This window comes from Carassius carassius, chromosome 39, assembly GCF_963082965.1.
Source record: "Carassius carassius chromosome 39, fCarCar2.1, whole genome shotgun sequence".
Lineage (NCBI taxonomy): Eukaryota > Metazoa > Chordata > Actinopteri > Cypriniformes > Cyprinidae > Carassius > Carassius carassius.
The window spans coordinates 8,327,628-8,350,461 of NC_081793.1; the positions used below are offsets into that span (position 1 = coordinate 8,327,628).

The 22,834-nt window shown below is 37.7% G+C and overlaps 1 protein-coding gene across 2 annotated transcripts; it reads right to left on the reverse strand.

The window, feature by feature from the left end:
* Positions 1-13,222: 13,222 nt before the first annotated feature.
* On the reverse strand, positions 13,223-17,054 carry LOC132121015 (uncharacterized). 2 transcript variants are annotated; one of them, XM_059530212.1, is made up of 9 exons: positions 16,795-17,054; positions 15,535-15,641; positions 15,289-15,429; positions 14,868-15,019; positions 14,535-14,671; positions 14,221-14,314; positions 13,768-14,107; positions 13,439-13,625; positions 13,223-13,350 (listed from the first exon to the last, which is right to left on the reverse strand). In XM_059530212.1, exons 2-7 carry the CDS (start codon positions 15,614-15,616, stop codon positions 14,015-14,017), a joined length of 699 nt encoding a protein of 232 aa, XP_059386195.1. In that variant the 5' UTR covers positions 15,617-15,641; positions 16,795-17,054; the 3' UTR covers positions 13,223-13,350; positions 13,439-13,625; positions 13,768-14,014. The 2 variants fall into 2 exon arrangements, 1 of the variants encoding a protein (XP_059386195.1); XR_009426204.1 differs by lacking the exon at positions 15,535-15,641.
* Between the last annotated feature and the right edge of the window lie 5,780 nt (positions 17,055-22,834).

Genomic DNA, 22,834 nt, shown 5'->3' on the forward strand with positions numbered 1-22,834 from the left:
TGAGATCATGGGCAGAGTTTCTTATTCAAAGATCTAGGCAGAATTACAATTTCAAAGGGAGTATACCAAGTGATGTACTGGCTTTGAGACTACGCAACAATGAAAAGTTGTAGCTACAGTGTCCTCTACTGTTATTGGCACCCTTGGTAAATATGAGCAAAGGCGGTTGTGAAAATAAATCTGCATTGTTTATCCTTTATATCTTTCATTCAAAAAAATTAAAAATCTAACTTTTCATTGAAGTAAAACAATTGACAATTTCTCTAATGCATGTTGGCCACAATTATTGGCACCCCAAGAAATTCCTATGAGTAAAATATCTCTGAAGTATATTCCCATTCATATTTAAAGAATTTTTGCACACCAGAGGAACATGAAATTGTCCAGTCATGACTTCCTGTTCCACAGAGTTATAAATATGAGGAACACAAAAGCCCAATTCCCTTAATCATCCATCACAGGGAGTAACACCAAAAATATAGTTCTGATGTACAGAACAAGATTGTTGAGCTTCACAAAATAGAAAGTGGCTTTCAGAAAAGAGTTAAAGCATTGAAAATCCCCATTTCCACCATCAGGGTTCCAATCAACTAAATATGTTACAAATCTGCCTGGAAGAGGATGTGTGTCTATATCGTCATAATGCACATTGAGGAGCAGAGTTCGAGTGGTAAAAGACTCTCCAAGGATCACAGCTGGAGAATTGCACAGATTAGTTGAGTCTTGGGGTCAGAAAGCCTAAATAAAAAATATCAAACAGCCCCTACATCACCACATGTTGTTCGGGAGGGTTTCAAGAAAAATTATCCTCGCTCATCCAAAAAACTAATTCCAACTGAAACTTCAAATGGCATTGGCTTCTATGGTCAGACAAAAAAAAAAAGAAAAAGTAGCCTACCCCATGCCCATGGTTAAAAATACTACAGGAGGCCTTTATTCAGCCCCTGGAGCAGTCTGCAGCATGTTTTATTATGGATGCGCACAGTTTATTTGATGACTTGCGGACTGGTCAACTGCCGCTGACTGCAATGATAGAGCTTGTAATAGCCAGGACAATTTTTATTATAACCCCGACTGGATTTTTATGAAAGACGAAAGTCATATACACCTAGGATGCCTTGAGGGAGAGTAAAACATTAGCTAATTTTCATTTTTGGGTGAACTAACCCTTTAAGTCCTGTATACTGGATACTAGTTGTGAAAACTCAATAAAACAGTTGTTAACAAAAATGAAATGCCTCAACGTTTGTCAAGCATTCGGTGGATAAAATGAATCTCAATACGGCAACTTAAAGGATGATTGACATGTCACAAATTATTCCCTCACTCAGCTCCTGTGGCTTTAGTTAGCTTTTAGGCCATCACAGACAAATGTAAAAGAGCTGAACTTGATGATGACATCACTGAATCATCGATGAACTGGCTTTAGCTGGAAAAAATTCTCCTTGATATTGTCATTGTCTTCTTGCATTATTGACAAACTATTTTCCTGTTTGACACTGTAAAGCTGCATCAACACAACCAGTATTGTATAAAGTGCTATAAAAAACAAAGGTAACATGACAAAAAAAAAAATATTCAAATATTCATGATCTATCAGAATAAAATGCCCTAAAACATTTTTTCCTGATTGAATACCGTATTTTCCGGACTTTAAGTCGCACTTTTTTTCATAGTTTGGCTGGTCCTGCGATTTATAGTCAGGCGCGAGTTATTTATCAAAATTAATTTGACATGAACCAAGAGAAATGAACTAAGAGAAAACATTACCGTCTACAGCCGCCAGAGGGCGCTCTATGCTGCTCAGTGCTCCTGTAGTCTACCACTGAGCAACATAGAGCGCCCTCTCGCGGCTCTAGACGGTAATGTTTTATCTTGGCTCTTGGTTCTAAATAAATGCGACTTATAGTCCAGTGCGACTTATATATGCTTTTTCCTCATCATGACGTATTTTTGGACTGTTGCGACTTATACTCAGGTGCGACTTATAGTCCGAAAAAATACGGTAATTAATTTTTCTAACTTTCACAAACAGCAAGTTTAAAAGCCTAAAAGTTTAATTTCAAATATAATAAAAAAGGTGAGTGTGGCAGAGAAAAGTTGAATATAATATGAACATAATGACATCTCATGCTCCATCCCTCCTGCTGTTCAATTAGTTGATCAGTGCTTAGTGTCATCTGTACCGCTTCATTCTGCGACCAGTTTGCAAGTAGCATGACTAACACAAGCCATCCGCAACCTTATCTCTAAATGCAAAGGTTCCAATGGGAAGCTGACCTTGAGAAATAATTTGCTGGATCAATATTTGCCTGTAAGACAGTGGGAGAATTGGTGTTTAGCACAAACCAGATTAAGCGAATATTTATAGGTTTGTGAAGAGCTGCATTTTCTGAAATGGACTGCAAAAAAAAGACATGCATGTTTACATGCAATACATTAAAGAGCTGTCTAACAGCTCCCAGTAGTGCTCTGGGTTAATGTTGAAACCATCATAACCAGTATGGTAAAAGAGTAATCTGTAGATGGCACAATAGATTTGAATAAACACTGGAATCTTTTGAGCATACAGATGATCCAGATTCTCTCATACTTTCAGTAATAATTGTAATAATTCATTAAATAAAATAGTTCGACCACAAATGAAAATGTGCTGAAAATGTATTTGCCCTCAGTCCATCTAAGATATAAATGACTTATCGGAACAGATTTGAAGAAATTTAGCATCACTTGCTGACCAATGAATCATCTTCAGTGAATGGGTGCCATTAGAACAAGATTTTCAACTGCTGATGAAAACAGCCCTATAATCCAGAACTAATCCACATAACAACATATTTTGAGGCAAAAATCTGCAAGTTTGTAATTCAGTTCAGTTCAATTTATTTATATAGCACATTTAAAAACAACCATGGTTGACCAAAGTGATTAACAATGTCTAGAAAAGAAAAATAGAGAGTCACACACAAATAAGACAAATACAGTAAAAACATCCCAATGTCACAGCTCAGCTCGATATAAACGCCAAGGAATACAAGTGTGTCTTAAGAAATGACTTAAAATTTCCAACAGTCTGAGCAGTTCTTATGTGTACAGGTAAACTATTCCACAAATTAGGTGCCACCACAGAAAAAGCCCGGTCACCTTTATTTTTTAACCTAGTTCTTGGAACATTGAGGAGCACCTGATTGGATGACCTCAATGCTTTAACGGGGGCATGGACAAGTAAAATCTCTGATAAATACGCAGGCGCCAACCCATTTAAAATCTTAAAAACAAACAATAAAATCTTGAAATCAATCCTGAAGCGGACAGGAAGCCAGTGTAGTGAAGCTAGGACAGGGGTAATGTGCTCATACTTTTTAGTCCCAGTCAAAAGCCGAGCTGCTGCATTTTGGACTAACTGTAAGCGTTGAAGTTGAACTTATCCCGACCAACATATAAAGAGTTACAGTAGTCTAGTCTAGATGTTATAAAAGCATGAATTACACTTTCAAACTCCTTACGTGGCAGGTAGGGCTTGACTTTAGCCAACAGTCTTAGTTGAAAGAAACTGGCTTTTACAACAGAAGTAATCTGTTTTTCAAATTTAAAAGCACAAAAATCACACCGAGATTCTTGATAAATGGACGAACATATAACCCTAAATTACCAAGTGCATCTACACAAGCACTTAAATCCCCAGGATGACCAAACACAACAATCTCAGTCTTATTTTCATTAAGACAAAGATAGTTCTGATCCAACCATATTTTTAAATCTTTCAGGCAATTCAGTAATGACAGAAACGAAGTTTTGTCATTAGTTTTGACAGGCAAATAAATCTGTACATCATCTGCATAACAGTGGAAGGTGATATTGTGCTTTCTAAAAATATACCCCAAGGGCAGCATATACAAAGAAAACAACAGAGGGCCCAATACTGACCCTTGAGGGACGCCACAAAAAAGAGGGTGGGCAGATGACGAAAATTCACCAAGGTGAACAGAAAAACTTCTGCCTGTCAATATATGATTGAAACCATTTAAGGGCTATGCCCTTAATGCCGACACAGTGTTCAAGTCTAGATAAAAGAATAGAGTGGTTGACCGTATCAAAGGCCGAAGTCAAATCCAAAAAGACTAAAACAGCAGAGTTACCAGAGTCCTCAGTTAAAAGAAGATCATTAGAAACTCTTAAAAGAGCAGTTTCTGTCCTGTGACGGGGCTTAAAACCAGACTGAAAATTTTCATAAATACTAAATTCATCGATAAATGACTGAAGTTGATTAAAAACAACTCTCTCCAAGACTTTCGATAAAAAGGGGAGTTTAGATATAGGTCTAAAATTAGACAAATTGGAAGGATCCAAGTTATTCTTTTTCAGTAATGGTTGTACAATGGCATGTTTAAAAACAGATGGTACACACCCTGAGCTGAGAGATGTATTGACCAAAGATACAATGCTTGGCCCAACAGTGTCAAAGACATCTTTAGCCAAACGTGCAGGAATACTGTCAAGGGGGCAGTAGGACGTGGCTGTTTAACTATGTCAAAAATATAGGAGAATGTAACCGGCTCAAACTGCTGACGTAGCTGTTTAACTATGTCAAAAAAATAGGAGAATGTAACCGGCTCAAACTGCGGACGTAGCTGTTTAACTATGTCAAAAAGATAGGAGAATGTAACCGGCTCAAACTGCTGAAAGACAGCTGGGCAAAAAGAAAAATCGGGGGAGTTTTAGACGATTTAACTGCTCTCTGGTATTTACATAATGCGTCCTGCATCATTTCGAATGAGATTTTAAGTTGATCTCTTTTCCACTTTCTCTCAGCTACTCTGCAGGCACGTCTGAGAGAGCTGGTAGTGTCATTTAACCAGGGTTCTGAAAGAACTTTGGGACGTTTTTTCCTCAACGGAGCGAGAGAAGCTAAAATCTCAGTACAAGTAGAGTCAAATAAGGCCGTGAATTCTTCTACACTGAGATTACAGTCATCAAGATTGTACAACAATGAATCCTTAAAAACATTAGAAAACTGTGAAGCAGTTAAGGGGTTAATTGCTCGCACACTGGGTTGCGCAGAAGCACAGGGTGAAATCTCAGAATTGGGAACAACCAGAGTAAATAAAACAGGTAGGTGGTCTGAAATACTTGTGTCACATATTTCACTGAGAGTAATACATAAACCATACGACAACACAAGGTCCAAAGTATGTCCTTTTTCATGGGTCGGACCAATGACTCACTGCATTAGATTAAATGAATCAATTAGACGGAGAAAATCTTTAACCAGAGGTTTTGATTCGCAGCACACATGTATGTTAAAATCAACAATAATTAAAAAATTATCATATTTCAATGCAATCGCCACAAATTCTGCAAAATCCTAGATAAAATGCTTATTGTACTTTTGAGGTCGATATACCTCAATGTATGAAGATATACCCTGAATGTATGAACAGGCCCACCTGCTCCCGCAACCTGTGTCCGCTCCCGCAATGTTTGGGTCCACTCCCGCGCGCTCCCGCGGATTTTGAATGTACACAAATAGGTAGGCTACTCAGACTAAATATCCGTTCAAGTTAACATCCAGAATAACCGATTTTAAACATGATTGCATTTAAATAATATGAAGTAACCGATGCTAAACCAAAGCACCACACATGGCAAAAACATTGGGTATTTTTTTATCAGCTATAAAAAAAATTAAACCGTTAAAACAAAACTAAAAGCGGCACCTCATTTTTTAAACACAGGCTAGGCCTACTGCATACATGCACCAAACATAAATAATTTTAAAATTAAATAAATACAGAGAACTTTGAAAATAAGCTAGATATAATTTTAACAAAATAAATACAAAATAAAAAACATAATACTATATATATATATATATATATATATATATATATATACAGGCCTACTAGATAAATTTTATGTTGAAATTCTTGGTTAATTCTCTAAAATACTGCATGCTGATAAATAGCAATTTTTCAAAACGAAATTCTTACATTCTTCCTAATTTTATTAATTGTATTAGGCTAATTAAAATGTATTTAATATAATAACCTGTAGCAAACATCCTACCTAAAATGCAAACACTGAAGAAGTGTATTTGATTTTCGTTCACTTTAAGTTTACTTCAGTGAAAATATCAGACGTTGTTGTGCAATAGAACATTCAAAACAGACTCATTAAAACACAAAATACAGCTAGATTATAAAGCCTGTGAAAAGCACACACAAGATAAAATGCACTTAAAGAACGCATAGATTATTGACTGGGTTGAGCGAGCAGGGCGGAATCTCCAGAAGGCGCTCAGCGCTCTTCAGGAAATTTTTGCACTCTGATCCTCTCACATGCTCTGGCGGGAATGCTCAAAATAAAACACATTTTGTTTGTTTCCAGATGTTTGACTTGCCTTACTTTGATTTTGTCAAGTAAACAGCTGCTTTAGTTTTCTTCTCAACTTCCTGTGTTGACTCCATTTCTACTACACACCACCGTTCCCTGCAGAAAGTATTTCCCTCACAATTGTCACAAAAAATTCACTACACTGTCTGTCTGGTCTCTCTGCGCGTTGCTTTGCGAAATCATGCGGCGCGATTTTTTTTCCCTCACTGCTGCACGAGTCTGCATGAGAATATGGGGGTGTGGCGTGAGAGCGTGAGAATTGGGTTGATTGCGTGAGGCCGATGACACACTGGATGTGTGGCGCAAGCGTCTCAGCTGCGTGGCGTGTCCGTTTTTAATTCACCTCCCATGTTAACAGGTTAGAGCTTGCAGACTGCCTGCTTGAGACGCGTGGAAAACGCGTGCATGCTAAAAATAGAACCGACGCCTATTTTTCACGCAACACGCAAGCGTGTTTGAAGCATTTCCAGGCAAAATATAATAGGAAAATATGTTTATATGTGATTTTGTACACAAATACATATTAATTCATGATATTTTGATGTTTGAAAGTCTATAGGTTTAAATTCAGATATAAATGTAATTAAATGTAATTAAATCAATACTGTTGACGGTGTCCTTTATCAGTAGGCTTTATATTTATGCTCAACATGAAGTATAGATATTGTTGTCATGAAGACAAGAGCCTGGTCTGTCGGCGGTCTCCCTCTATGTCACCTACAGCAGCAGCAGACACGCCATGCTCACACCACGCAGCCAGTGTGTACCAGCCTGAGTCTCACGCTGAATGCGTGAGAGTTGGCAGCCTTGTTTAAATACAGTAGCCAGTCCGCCACCTTTACCTGTGGTCCGAGGGGAGCTTAGAAAGTCACAGCGGGGAGGAAGAAGTTCGGAGAAAGAAATTAACTCACCAGCATTAAGCCAGGTTTCGGTCAAAAACATGAAATCCATCTCACGTGAAGTGAAAAAATCATTCAGCAAAAAAGTCTTGTTAGCTAGTGATCTAGCATTTATCAGAGCCAAATAAAGAGTGTAATCCTCTGTGGCCGACAGCGCTGCACGGTTCAGCGGGCGAAGGTTCGAAGAATCCACACCACTTCTGCGGACCCGGACCCGATCCCGCATAGGAGGAGAAGACACAGTTGACAGGTCGGCCTCGGAAGTCACCATCGGGAAAACAGGACGGAGCCACCTCCCTCTCATTTCCAGCGAACGCCGAGCAGCAAGAACGTAACATCCTTCATGAGGTGACGTCACAGATGTGGTCACCAGGTAAGCATTGAATCTGACAAGGACAACTCCGCGCTTCCCCCGTAGTCTACGACGCTTCTTGTGAGGAATAACATGTGGTGATCGGCGTAAAAACGCCGGTATATCTTCCAGGAATGGTGGAAGGCCCGCAGTCTGGTGGTTTCCCAACACATATCTTCCAGGCATGGTATCATTATTAAGTTGGCTTGAGAAAGCCAACTTACTGAAATCCTATTTAAACTTCTTCTTCTTCTTCTTCTTCTTCTTCTTATTTTTCTGACCGCAAATTTTTGGACACTAACTCCTCCTAGACCGTTCAAGCTACATACTCCAAACTCGGGTCAGACCTTCATACTGTGCTGACTTGGTGTGCTATATCTTTTCAGACTGGTTTGAGTTACGGTTTTCTTAAAAATTAATATTAAAAATCATAAAAATCCCATAGACTTTCATTGACAGGATCTATCTGTCTATCCTAATAATATGCTAATCATGCTAAAATCATGCTAGCAACATGCTAGTCGCATGCTAGTCATGCTAGAAACATGTTAGCAACATGCTAATCATGCTAGAAACATGCTAGCAACATGCTAGTCGCATGCTAGTCATGCTAGAAACATGCTAGCATCATGCGAATCATGCTAGAAACATGCTAGCAACATGCAAATCATACTAAAATCATGCTAGCAACATGCTAGTCGCATACTAGTCATGCTAGAAACATGCTAACAACATGTTAATCATGCTAAAATCATGCTACCAACATGCTAATCAAACTAGCAACTTGCTAGTCGCATGCTAGTTATGCTAGAAACAAGCTAGCAACATGCTAATCATGCTAAAATCATAGACATCATATAGGTAGACGCCCCATCGAACGCTACTGCCTATTGGCACGAACGAGCCGTGGAGCCGCCATCTTGGACCGGTCGCCAGCTCCACTCAGTGTAACTTGTTTGCCAGGTGCAATGAGCTGTCAGTGCATTAAATTATTCATATCTCACTGAATACCTAACTGATTTTGACGTGGGTTTTTTTGCTGCAAAGTTCATTCATGCAGCTATGATACAGGATACATGGTTCAGCGTATTTTAATATTCATAATAGGCTTTACAGTTACATATTATATTCTGATATAAGATATAAGTGACCAGACGCCCAAAATCTAAATATGTGAGGTAGAATATTTATAAATCACACACTATAGATATGATAAAGAAGCAGATAGTTACAGATAGTTGCAGTAAAATAAGATATTTTAATAAGTTGAAGAAACAATTAACTATAATTTGTGACACATACACTCTCTCTGGTTCTCTCTCTCTCTCTCTCTCTCTCTCTCTCACACACACACACACACACACTCTTCTCCCTCCTTCCCTCTCTCTCCATCTCACACACACACACACACTCTCTCTTCTGTGACTGTTGACACCTTAGGAGCTTGTATTGCTGAAGCTTGGGAGATCAACCTCTCTGCAGCTCTCAGAACCTTATAATAAGAATACAAATAATACATATTTATATAGCGCTTTACACAGTACTCAAATACACTTTACAGAACAGAGAAAATATGAACAAAGCAACCTTAATATACATTACTTCCTGATATCATGTGCGCAAACACAAATAACAGTTATTATGTTCTGTCTTCACTTGGCACTGGTCACCCGGGGGTCAATGAAACCCTCTCGTTGCTACGGGAACGCTTCTGGTGGCCCAACATGGCCTCGGATGTCAGAAGGTACGTGAGTGGATGTAACAGCTGCGCCATGTCCAAGAGTCCTCGCCATCTACCATCTGGCAAACTCCATCCTCTGCCCGTCCCCAACCGCCCGTGGTCACACCTGGGAGTGGATTTCATGACCGACCTTCCTCCCTCTGACAATAACACATGTATTCTGATTGTTGTGGATAGATTTTCTAAAGCATGTCGTCTTCTTCCTCTGAAGGGTCTCCCCACTGCCATGGAAACGGCAGAACTGATGTTTAACCATGTCTTCAGGTACTTCGGCATCCCAGAGGACATAGTGTCGGATCGGGGCCCCCAATTCATCTCCCGGGTATGGAAAGCATTTCACTCCCTCCTAGGTGTGGCCATCAGCCTGTCCTCCGGCTACCACCCGCAGTCCAATGGGCAGACGGAAAGGAAGGTTCAGGAGATCGGACGCTTCCTCCGTACCTTCTGTCACGGCCACCAGAACTCCTGGAACCAATTCCTGGGGTGGGCCGAGTACGCACAGAACTCCCTCCGTCAACCCACCACTGGACTCACACCCTTCCAGTGCGTACTCGGCTACCAGCCACCCCTGTTTCCCTGGTCTGGAGAGCCCTCTGACGTTCCCGCGGTCGACTATTGGTTCCGGGAGAGCGAGAGGGTCTGGGACGCGGCCCATCACCAACTTCTACGGGCGCTCCGTAGACGCAGGATGGCAGCCGACCTTCGCCGTTCCGAGGCCCCCCAGTACCAACCCGGTCAGAAGGTCTGGCTGTCTACCCGGGACATCCGCCTGCGTCTACCCTGCCACAAGCTTAGTCCCAGATTCATTGGCCCGTTCACTATCACTCAGCAGATCAATCCGGTCACCTACAAACCGGATTCACCCCACATTCCATGTCTCACTCCTGAAACCTCACCATCCTTCTGTTCTTCCCTCCACAGAACCTGGCGAGACGGAAGCCCCCCCTCCTCTCCTCCTAGATGACGGTGCAGCCTACTCGGTCAAGGACATCCTGGACTCCCGGCGGCGTGGTGGGCAGCTTGAGTATCTAGTGGACTGGGAAGGCTACGGTCCAGAGGAACGCTCCTGGGTCCCACGCAACGACATCTTGGACCCCTCCTTGCTGGATACCTTCCACTCAAGACACCCCAACCGACCAGCTCCCAGGGGTAGAGGACGCCCACCACGACGTCGGGGTCCCCGGCCCTCAGGAGCGGGCCCTGGGGAGGGGGGTACTGTCACAAACACGCCAGGTTCCTCCTCCACACAATCACGACGTACACCCTCACCTGAGTACTAATCACCACCACCTGATCCGCATCACCTTCATCCACCTCAGCACCACAAAAGCCACACACACGCACTCAGTCATTGTCCGGTCACGTTCGCGACAAGATCATTCCTGCGCTAACTATTAGGACTAACTCCTCTTTACCTTCTCTCCAAGGATAACCTCCGAAGTCTCTTCTTCCGTCTTCTCTCCAAGGATTACCTCCAAGATCCTCCCAAAGACCCCACGGTGCGTGTGTGTGGTACCCTCCTTCCCGGCACGGATCCCAGCACCCATCCACTCCTTACTTCCCGCTCCTCTGCTTGTGTCCATTTAATAAACTACATCTTTCATCTGTTACTCCTCTGTCTCCGAGTGATCTGTAACAGCCATAGACACTAGCGCCATCTTGTCTCTCACTAGAGAAAATAATATATAGATATGTAATAAACAAATCCATCGAGAAATTTAATTTAAACTATTGCATTTGACCAAAATAAATAAATAAATAAAGTCCTCTATTCATAACATTCTCCATTGAAAAAGTAAATTTATTTATTTTTGGTTGTTTGTTTGTTTAGTAAATGCCTCTCTTTACTGTATTTCAGACAGGAAAGTGCTACAACAAAGCTTAATGACATTTTCAATCAGGTGTTTTGTTTGTAGGTTACAATAACTTGACAAAATTTCTGCTTTATTGATTCTCCCTAAGCTGATAAAAATAAATAAATAAATAAAATGCTTGAAAAAAAAAATGTTCCAAAGCCTAATGAGGTTTCTGGATCCTTCCTACCTCCAAAGGAGTCTGCGTCCTAATGGTCAAAAAAAAAAGATAATGCTCTGCATGGGCAGCATACCAATCATGAGACCTTCGCAAATTCCTCTGCAACCAGTGCATGCTCATTAGTACCAGACTTTAGAGTGCTTTGTCTTTGCAATTCTACAGCAGATAAGAAAGGGAAATAATCGAGACGGTAAAATATTAATAATAATAATACGTGACTGCACACATGCTGCTAGACGCCAGTATAAGTCCAGCAGCACCGACAAAACCTTTTACCATGAAATAAATTATGAAAACAGAATTCATAATTATAGAACATTTATTATAAATAATGTAATCTCTGCTTATTGGGTGCATTCTAGGATTATATAGCAGATGTACAATACATCCAATGTAAATACTACATTGTTCTTAAGGGAGCATCTTCCCCAATCCATCTCTAATTTTTATTATTTTGCTGCATCAAATAGAATACTGTGGTGTAATCAACATGTGATATTGATGCCAAGCATAGATACTTCTGAATTACAGCATTCACTTTGTGTACTATGAACTCTGTCCACATTTATTTATATCATACCTGTTTGCCCATTTGTATCTCAACATAACTTCCATCTAAGGTTAATTAAACTTGACCATGTACTGTATGTAACATAAAAGTGCATTGCAACCAGCATTTACAATCATGAATTACAGTAGACATAAGGATGATGAATGACTAAAGTTAAAAAAGTTATTTACATCAATTGCTTTTAATAGCCAATGTAACACATTTCTTTATTTATATGTATAGATGCTGAAAGGGTGTTTGTATGGATGAGTCTGTGCCAAAAGCTATTACTCCGTGTGTGTGCTAGTATCAATCACAGTAAATTTGAAATCCGGAAAACAACACCATAGGAGTTATTTTCAACACTTTGAAAGTGTATATATGAGAACCACCCACAAAGTGTTAAATTAACACTTTCAAAAGTGTTGCTTCATGCAACACCAATACAGTGTTAAAATCTGAACACTAAGAGAGTGAAATATTTATAGGCTTGTAGTACATCAATTCCTCAGGATCACAAACCAGACCAAATTTCTTACCAGGATATAAACCATGTACAAGTTTTAGGTGCCAAATTAATTTAGCTATTGTAGCAAACAGTGATTTACAGACATAGCATCTAAACATCATTCAAAAACTTAGCTCTAAGCTCCTTTACTCTCAGGCTCTCACTTGTGGTGCCAACATCAATTTTGTACACTGTAGTCTGGAGAAAAGTGTACAAATTTTTGAGTGGAGGATCATAACTGAGACTGAAAACAAAATGAACCTTGAAGAGTTCATCAATGGCAGCCAGTGAAGAGGATTCTTGACAGGGGATGAGCTTTTTATCCACCACAATGAAGTAGTGACTGATGGCTTCCTTGCTGCTCCCTGAGGCAAGAATGTATGGCTGACGATTCTCTTCCAGCTCAAGGTGTTCCTGTATACTCCTGCATGCCTAAATGGGGAAAAATTAAGTCTATGAATAATAATGATAAATTAATAAGAACAGCTTTATCAGTTAAAATTTATTTGCGACTTTTTAGCTTAATTGCACATCATAAAGACCGGGAAGCACTCCAAATCAAAACAGTACATGCACGAATAACTGTTAATTTTAGTTTAGATTTAGATCAGATTTAGATTAATTTTACATTTATCATTTTACAGTTTATCTAGTAGTAAAAAATAAGATGAAGAAATTACTGAATCAATTCCAAGTGTAACACTTATAGCCCTTGTATTTTGGCACCAGTGTACCAGATACCTATTTTGTGAAACACCACCAGATGGTCAATAGCCTGTGAAATACTGATCCTTTGGATTTTCTTTCTTCCTAAAGCCTGGGGTGATAGGAGATGCAAAAGTAAAAGGAAGGATGATACATCACTGTCCCACTCTGAAAACAATAAATAACTTTGTTAAATATCTACACAAAAATTAGTATGTATAGTATAATTTCACTGCAAAGTCATTGGAAGTTTCACCTGGGGAATCCTGTGCCTCGCTGCTTTCTTTGCTCTGTTTGGCAGATGACAGTAATCTTTTCAGCAGTGGAGTGGAAGTCAAGGTTTCTCCTAGTCTGATAACCTTTGTTTTGAAAACTGTCGGCCACCTTTCCAAAAGTCTGGAAGCAGTTTCTGACCCAAAGAGGAGTGTGAAGTCCTGAAGAATCTGAAGCAGTTTGAAGAAAACACAAAGAAATTACAATATATTGTGATTACAATAATGTGGTCAGTTTCAACAATGCAGACCATTTGACAGTTCTCTGATGCTAACATTTCAATTTTAGTAAAAAATGAAAAAAAATCCATACCAATCCTTTAGTGTCCAGGAATCGAGGAAAAACAGAGAGAATGGTGGTGGATCCCTCTGGATCATGGACAAGGCGCTGTCTGTATTCAAACGTTGCCTTCATCTTCTGCATGATGACCTCACGTTCACTTGTATGATTCATCAAAGAGATGGCCTCTACACTTTGATCATTATCTAGCTGATGTTCTTGGTAACATAGCTGTCTGTCAAGCAAAGGACCTCCCTTTTCTTCTGTTTTTGGATCGTCCTTATCTCCAGAAGGTCTTGTCCCCCTTTGTACTGTCTTGAGGCGCCATGTTTTTTTGTTTTCCAGTGTTTTTTTGGCCATCATAGAAATGTTCCTGTTGAATTGACACAAATTCTTAATTTAACCCTTAATTAAAAATGAAAACATCTTTAGACATTTCCAACTGAGCACAAAATATTGAATGTCCGATCAGTGATAAAGACTTACATATCCAGTCCTTCCTTGGGGATCTCTGAGTGAGGGAAACAAGGTGATAATTCCCAATCCATACTTCTGTTTGGTAAGTCGATGTGGGACCCTTCTGAAGAATTGGAACACTCAATGTTACTTTACGCTGATAGGAAATGTTTAAGAACATTTAATTAAACTAACTTTTAGGAAAAAAAAAAGAAAAGAAAAATTTGGACAATTTGCACAAATTTGTATCACCCAACTACATCTATCTACTTCACAATCTATAGAGCATCAAAATCACTAACAAACTGAATAATGCATGAACCGAATTATATTTTTATAATTACCCTTCTGTCTCCATCATGTGTGCAACTAAGATGTTCACCATCACTTTTCTCGTGTCATCACTAATTGTGCCTGTATCGTCATACTCCTTAAGCACATTTCCTCCACCTGGTCTTGTCTGTAGAATTAGTTTTATCAGCTATAAAAAAGGAGAGGATTATTAACAGATACTATTATGAGAGAAGATAGTGCAGTAATATCTAAATTACCCTTAAATATGACCCTGATCTAAAAAATATTACCATTATATATGGGAATAAAAAAAAAACCTTAATGAAACTGAATATCATGATGAGTAAAACACCCAGTGTCTGTGTAAGGCTACTGGGACTCACATCTCTGGCCTGTGCTTGTTGTGATGCCACATCATCATCATCATCCTTTCTGAATCGTTTTGGACTAAACCAGTCACTCTCTTCACTGCTTTTTGAAGTTAGAGACAGTGTATCTGTATCCAAGCTGACTGAAGACTGAGGTGTGGAAGATCCTGTTAACGTTAAAACTGGGGTTAATAGATGTCATGTTAGTATATATAAATACAGAATTATAAAAAATAAAAAAAAATTAGAATTTTTAAATCCAGGACATTGGTTGTTGAAATAAAAAGACTGAATATGACCCTTGCCATTTGTTTACTTTTTAGAAATACATTGTTGTACACCTACAATATTTTGAACACTGAACATATTAAAACACTACCAGTACTCATTCATAAATTGGGATACAGATCATTCAGCAGGTTCTGTTTTCACTCACCAATGTCAGTCAACTCATTTATGACTAAAACCAACCCACTGGTGGACATTAGATCAGGAAACACATCTTTATCCACCTCTGTACCAGTTTCATCTGTAACTGTAACAGCAAGGTCGTCTGGAATTGAGAACTTCTCTTTCACTGCAAAACAAAACATCTACCAATTTTAGTCAAGTTTTATTCATAATTTGACAAAGATATAAAAAACATATAGATTTAATTATTATGATATTAAATATCACTCACCCTCTGCTAGAAATAAATCAAAGCACGTCTCTGAGATTTTTATGAATTTCTTCCTATTCCGAAATTGTGCTTTGACAATCATTGTAATTAAGCACCCGAACTCCTGGCTTGTAGAGGAAAAAACACATCTTACTGGTTTGCTACAAACACAGACTCAATTTGAAACAAGATTGTGAAAAAATAAAAATATCAAAACGGCAAAGATACCAATTAAATCGAAATAGGTTAACTTTTTATCTGTTATAACCCCTCATTTACAAGACAAAACGGGCACTTTTGAGAAATGAAACCATTTTCGTCTCCGTGTAAACTTTCACACTCTCCTCCTCCTGCAGTCTAAAAAAGCGCGCGGTTTCTTCATCTATTGTATCCGGAAAGACTTGCAATACAGTTTTACGCTATGTGCAGCGCCCCAAAGGTCAACCCTAGTTATTGCCGATACATTTTACATAAAAATATCAGTTTATAAATTGGTTTTAATTGTCGAAATTGTCCACTTTTCTCAAATGAGACTTCCCCGATGACGTATGCAGCCTTCATATGCGATCTCCGGGGGACGCAGCCTTCGAAATGAGACAGCAATATATTCCACGACTTTGTTAATACGAAAACACATATTACATTTTTTGCTCCTTAAAATGTAATAGAGTACTTTAATTCACTAAAATAATTAAACTAACGTTAATCACGTCTGACCATAGACTGTATAAAAACACAAATCATATAATGCTGCCCAAACGTCGACATTAAAACGTATCATTAAGTTACCACAGTTCAAAACCATGAAGGTCCCAGAAGCATGGTCAACGATCAGCAGAAATCCAAGCCGAATCTTAAAAACAAAATCTGAACAATCTTTTTTTAGGCCAATAACCATATTGTTATATACATTTTCTGTTAACGTTAGAAGACTAAAATTCCACGTGCCACAGTTGACCTGTAAAATGGCGCGCGCGCGTGACTTTAGAATCATTTTGAAAAGAACACGATCAGACTTTAATCAATAAAAAATACTGCTGTGTGCGACACGCGAGATGACAGACGAAACTACTAACGTTAAGTTACATTCAAAGCTTTAATTCGTTGATAAAGGGGCATGACACAGGATGAATTTACAAAAAGCAAATGTCAGAGCTCGTTGGCTTTCTCAATCATTATTATAATTATCTGTGATTGAATTATAATGATTATATACAAATTATAAATTAGAATAAATTTACAGTCTGTATCTGTATTATAATATTAAATTTAAAGACTTACCACAACTCTTCCAGCGAAGTAAAATGGCGTCCGCATGTGGTCTGTTTCGATAAAAAATGACGTCTGTCTGCACGTTAATGGAGGTGTGGCTTGATTAACTCTGAATGAGAGTTGATGTTTGCAACTATGTAAAATAACACCAACTCTTATTTGAAACCTGACACTTCTGGTGTTAGACCCATTCTGTTCAGTGTTGATCCAACACTTTATTTTAACACTTTATTGTAACACTGGAAAATCAACACTGGTAAATTTACTGTGTTGTAGATTCTAAAACAAATATTTTAGGAAAAATACCATGACAGACCTGAATGTATAGATCTTGTTAAAAAGTCCAAGTGTACATGGCTGGATCGCTGCAAAGGCCTCATTAATTATCATTCACTGTAGCCTTTTTGCAAAGAGATCTGTCACAAGTCAACCAAATCTGCAGCAACCTGTTCAGAGGAAGAAATCTAGACTTGCATTCCAATATGCAATATGTTTTTTGTTTTGTTTTGTGGTTAAATGGTTAAAAAAAACTCTTTGTGTCTTGATGTTTGGACATTTAGGCTTTAACAATTTCCTATGACAGCCTGTGAATACATTTTTGCCATATATTAATCAAATCATCTCAAGGACTAAAGGAGCCTCTGGCTTTTCTTCACTATTAACATTGGCTATGTCATTTTGCTAATTTACTGAAAACTATGCAATCGCCACTAAATCAGGGTTGTGACCTGAATGATGCTTTGGGGTTAACAATAAATGAAAACAAAGTCTTATTTCAGTGATATAATTTGATGCCTGGACATGCGGTATTAGCTCAGTAATTATCTCTGCATGAGCTAAAGGAATGTGGCAACAGTCTCACTGGCCAAAACGTGACTCTACTGACACTGACCTATATATACGTATAATTCATTGCCGTTTCCAGCTGAAATTTATAGTTGAAAACAACAACTGTTATCTCTTTACACCCCAATAATGATTAACAGGAGCAGGTTATTGATTAATACTATATAGTATAGTATCAGTATAATACCTTTTTATCGAAAGTCTGGTTTTAACAGGCCCCATCAAAGTACAGAAACGGCTCTTTTGAGAGTTTCTAATGATCTTCTTTTAACTGTGGATTCATGGGTTGGCGCCTGCATATTTATCAGAGCTTTTACATGTCCATGCTCCTGTTAAAGCATTGAGGTCATCCAATCAGGTGCTCCTCAATGTTCTGAGAACCAATTTAAAAAATAAAGGTGACCAAGCTTTTTTCAGTGGTGGCACCTAATTTGTGGAATAGTTTACCTGTACACATAAGAACTGCTCAGACTGTTTGTCTTGTTTGTGTGTGACTTTTTATTTTGTATTTTCCGGACATTGTTAAGCACTTTGGTCAACCATGGTTATTTTTAAATGTGCTATATAAATAAATTGAACTGAACTGAATACTATACTGTCTACTGACAAGTACTATTTTAAAACCTCAAAAATAATGTTACGCTAGTGCAAGACTTGTAAGCTAATAATGTAGCAATGTTTGATTGTTTGCATAACATAACCAGCTCAATATATATTTTGTGTGATGAACTAAGGTCAGTAAAATCAACTGGTACAGTATTGCACTAGTGCTGTAGAGCAGTTGGTTATGGATCTCATGGAACACAATAGATGAGCTCAGTAACAAGCTGAGTTGACAAGCCAAGCATTTTCTTTTGCCCACTCTTTCAGCAGAGAGATTACTGAATATTAGTTTAAAAAATCTATAGAACATGCAACTAACTGGAATAGGTTCCGTCATCCCTGCAAATTTACAGTATATAGGACAAGTGATTTAGAAAATGAATAAATGGGTGGCTGGATGTTAAATAAATGGAATGTACACTTTGCTAATACATTGACTACTGCCTATCCTACTCCATCCCGATAACTAATTAAGATTCTGTTGATCACTGTACAGTAAATGTAATGCTAACTAAATTATTATTTTCCTTTAAAAAGTGACTCCAAATACTACATATTTTAAATGTCTTTATTGTCTGAAAAACCCTGTTCAAACTATGATACTGTTACAATTTATTTATTTTTTGTATTTTTTTTTGTATTATATTCAGTATGGAATTGTCGTTGTTTAGTAGGCACTCCCTTCAGCATCATCCAACAAACACACTCTTTGTCCATAAATATGTATTTATATGCAGAAATTGTAAGATTTGAATGTCCAGCAGTCTCAAAACATGCCCTTTTCATCATTATGTGTGTCCACATCGTATGGCTAAAAAACCGTTTGTGCACAATGAAAGGACACAATGCTTTAAAGGCAATGCAAGCTCATCGGGTGATTGATCATTAGTAGGCTGCCATCTTGAGGAGCATGATCAGGGAATAGTAACAATCCAGATGCATTCATGCACAGCATTACACACACTCATTCATTACAGCCAAGCTGAAATGAGATATGGAACAGCAGATCAATCAATATTACACATTGAAAAAAATAAGAAGCCCAACATAATGATTGATTTACCGCATCCAAGGAAATGTGTTGGGAGTGAAATGTGTATAGTCATACATTGTTAGACATATTATAAAATGATAAGGATATTTCTGTGAAAATGGAATGCATGGTGATGACACTGTAATTTTAAATTTTTAAGAATAAATTAAAATTGCCAGAGATAATTTAGAATGTAATCTACTACCCTTTAATTATTTCATAAACTCAAAATGTATCATTTGTGCCCCCATGATTCAATGTTATTGGATTCATGCATGAATAATGATAAGGTATGTTTTTGTCATTGTCTTAATATACAGGGATGAACTATATAGATATCAAATATAGAAATGCATACTAATAATTACCAATAATAATTGAATTGTATTATTCTCTTTCCCATAATTACGGCACATCTCTGTGTTAAAGGTATAATACTTTTTTTTTTTTTTTTTTAAGTTGGTGTTTAGTTCGGGGTGGGGGGTATTACACATACAAAAGAAAACGCATTAAAATACAATGAAATGTTATTTTTATTTGAATTGTTTGAAAATGAAGAAGCCATAGCTTCGGGGTGGCCGAAGGCCAAAACAATAAACAAAAGAAATCTCAACTAAAAAAAAGATAAAAAATAAATAAAAATAAAAAAGTTAACATAATACGCATTAAAATACAATGAAATGTTATTTTTATTTGAATTGTTTGAAAATGTAGAAGCCATAGCTTCAGGGTTGCCAAAGGCCAAAACAATAAATAAAAGAAATCTCAACTAAATAAATAAAAACAAATAATAAAAAAAGATGACACGTTCAACAGAAAACGCATTAAAATATAATAAATTGTTATTTTTATTTTAATTGTTAAAAAATTTAGAAGCCATAGCTTCAGGGTGCACTGTAATCCCGAATAAGTTGACAAAACTCAAAAAATTTTACATCAAATTTTTTAAGTTATGAAATTTCTTATTTTAAGTAAGCAGAAACATCTAGTTTTGAGTTTGTTGTACTCATGCAAAAAAAATCTTCTCACTTAAAATACCCAATTTACCCAGCTCATACATTTTGATAGCAAATGACTTTTTTTATTAACTAACATTTCCCTTTTGAGTTTCATAAATCAAATTAACCAAATTCTAAATCTGTAAACACTATACATGTATGAAAATGCATCTGTAATTAAGCAAACACACAATACCATTTTTGACATTTATTTTTAAACAAAAATGTCTAAAAGGTTATACCAACATGAATGTTTACAGTAAACATGCCTTCTATAAACATACAAATTTCTTAAAACCTTTAAAACAGTTTGGCAGTAAAAGATTTACAATAAACACCATTTTAAAATGAATAAAGTAAGCCCAGAATGCAAATACAATGGAGAAAAAAAAAAAAAAATGCTGTCTTTCTATGGTGTTCTATTTGACAAATATATACAACAAATCAACATGACACCTGTAAAGGAGAAAAAAAATAAAAATTCAGGAACAAGTAATGCACAAAACCCAGTGACTTATGTAAAAAAATGTATATGTAGATGTATATATATATATATGTTTTGTAAAATATTTTTTAACAATTTAACATGACCAACTTTGTTTAAACAAGAGCTTCAAGAAAAATCCGCTAACAATGTTCTGTCGTCGCAGAGCAACCGTTTTCTGTTCAGTTACAGCTTCCAACACTAAACTAAGGTTAAAAGTTTATATTATTGACCAACAAGCTACAGCGCGGGTGAGGAGCTTCCTCGCGCCAAGATTTGAACATTAATAAACGCAGTCTGTAATGCTGTGTTCACACCAAACGCGAATAGAGCATCTGGCGCGAATAATTTCAATGTTAAGTCAATGCAAAGGCGCGTTAACGCGCGTCTGGAGGTCTCGTTAAGCGCGGCGCGGAAGACGCGAATTCGCCTCATTCGCGCGTCGACGCGCGAATAGAGCGCTTTGCGCGAAACGCGCAAGCGCGAATGGTGCTTTTGTGCATTTAGCGTTTGACGCGAATTCGCGTCTGCCGCCCGAGTTGAAAAATTTGAACTTTGGCGTCAATTCGCGCCGCGTTAACCAATCAGGAGCCTGCTAGAAGTCACTCATTCAACAGTATGTTCCTGCAGCCTCCGGTTGTGCAGGAATACCCTTCTCCACTCATTCAACAAGGAGGAACGACTGATGTTGTCAGTGAGCAGTCAACCGGAGCTATATGACAAAAGTTCATATTTCTATAGAGACAGGAATAAAAAGGACCTCTATATATATATATATATATATATATATATATATATATATATATATATATATGTATATATGTATGTATATAAACATATTAATAGATAAATTGAATAAAGGCCAAAGATAAGAAACGTTTCATTTTACCCCAAACGAATTATATTTTATCTTGAACCACTAAAGAGACATCAGAGCCAGCGGCAAATGTCAGAAGATCTAGCCGAGGTGAGGCTTCTCTCCGCGGATACATGATGACGGAGCTCCCGCTGATCGCATGGAGCTCATCTCCGAGATCGGCGAAACACATTTTTTAAATAGACGCTGTCATTATAAATAAACCGCATATTTGAGATTAAAACAACTACATGCTCGCCTGAAATACTTTTAAAACTACATTTCATGACACAATAACAGTAATATTTTGAAAATTATCCGAATAAAAATGGCGGTTGAAAATGCTGCGTGAACTCAGCTGGCAGAAGCCCCCCATGACGCGAATTCGCGTCTGTTGTGAAGTTAATTTCACTCATGCGAATGATCTCAAAATGGTCAAGCGGCAAACTAGACGTGGTAGACGCGAATTTGACGCTCTATTCGCGTTTGGTGTGAACACAGCATAATGCAACACATCTAAACGCATTCTGCCTAACTCTACATTATTTTTTAAATCTTTCTGTGAATATATGGATTAAAACACTTACTTTAGGTTCAATGGATTTGTATATTTGGACTTTTTACTTAATGTAGTGTGAAGCGAGGCCGATCCGCCATCTTGGAATGAACGAACAAGAGGAGCGCGGGACTTTAACCTGTTAACTGTCACCCCGTCCCGTATACGGGACGCCTACGTTGACTATACTATATTACAATCAAATCTAATCTAATCCTGACAAACTATATATCGTTGGAAAGGTTCAAGACTCCCAAATATATATTTTTCCAATATTATTTGTTAAAAATTATGTAGGAAAAGTAATAGATTAATTTATGACAAGAGTGCACCCTCAGAAATCTACATTACAAAATGAGTTTTGACCTTTGTTTAAAAAAAAGACTTTCTCGTTGCCTTTTTCTCTATCATGTTTTAGAAATCATCAGAAGTTATATATCACTTGAAAACATAAAATCTCAAAATTCATCCTTTAAAACCCATTTTAAAATCAGACATTGCATTACCATGTAAATGGCACATCAAAATCATGTTACAAAATGTTTTCAGTCATGAATTATAAAAATTTAGGTTTGTATCATGCACATTCAAGTCTATCTTCAAAAACGTGAGTGACAGTTAAGGGGTTAAAGAGACATTTTGTTTAAATTAAACCAGCAAATGTTTTCAGCTT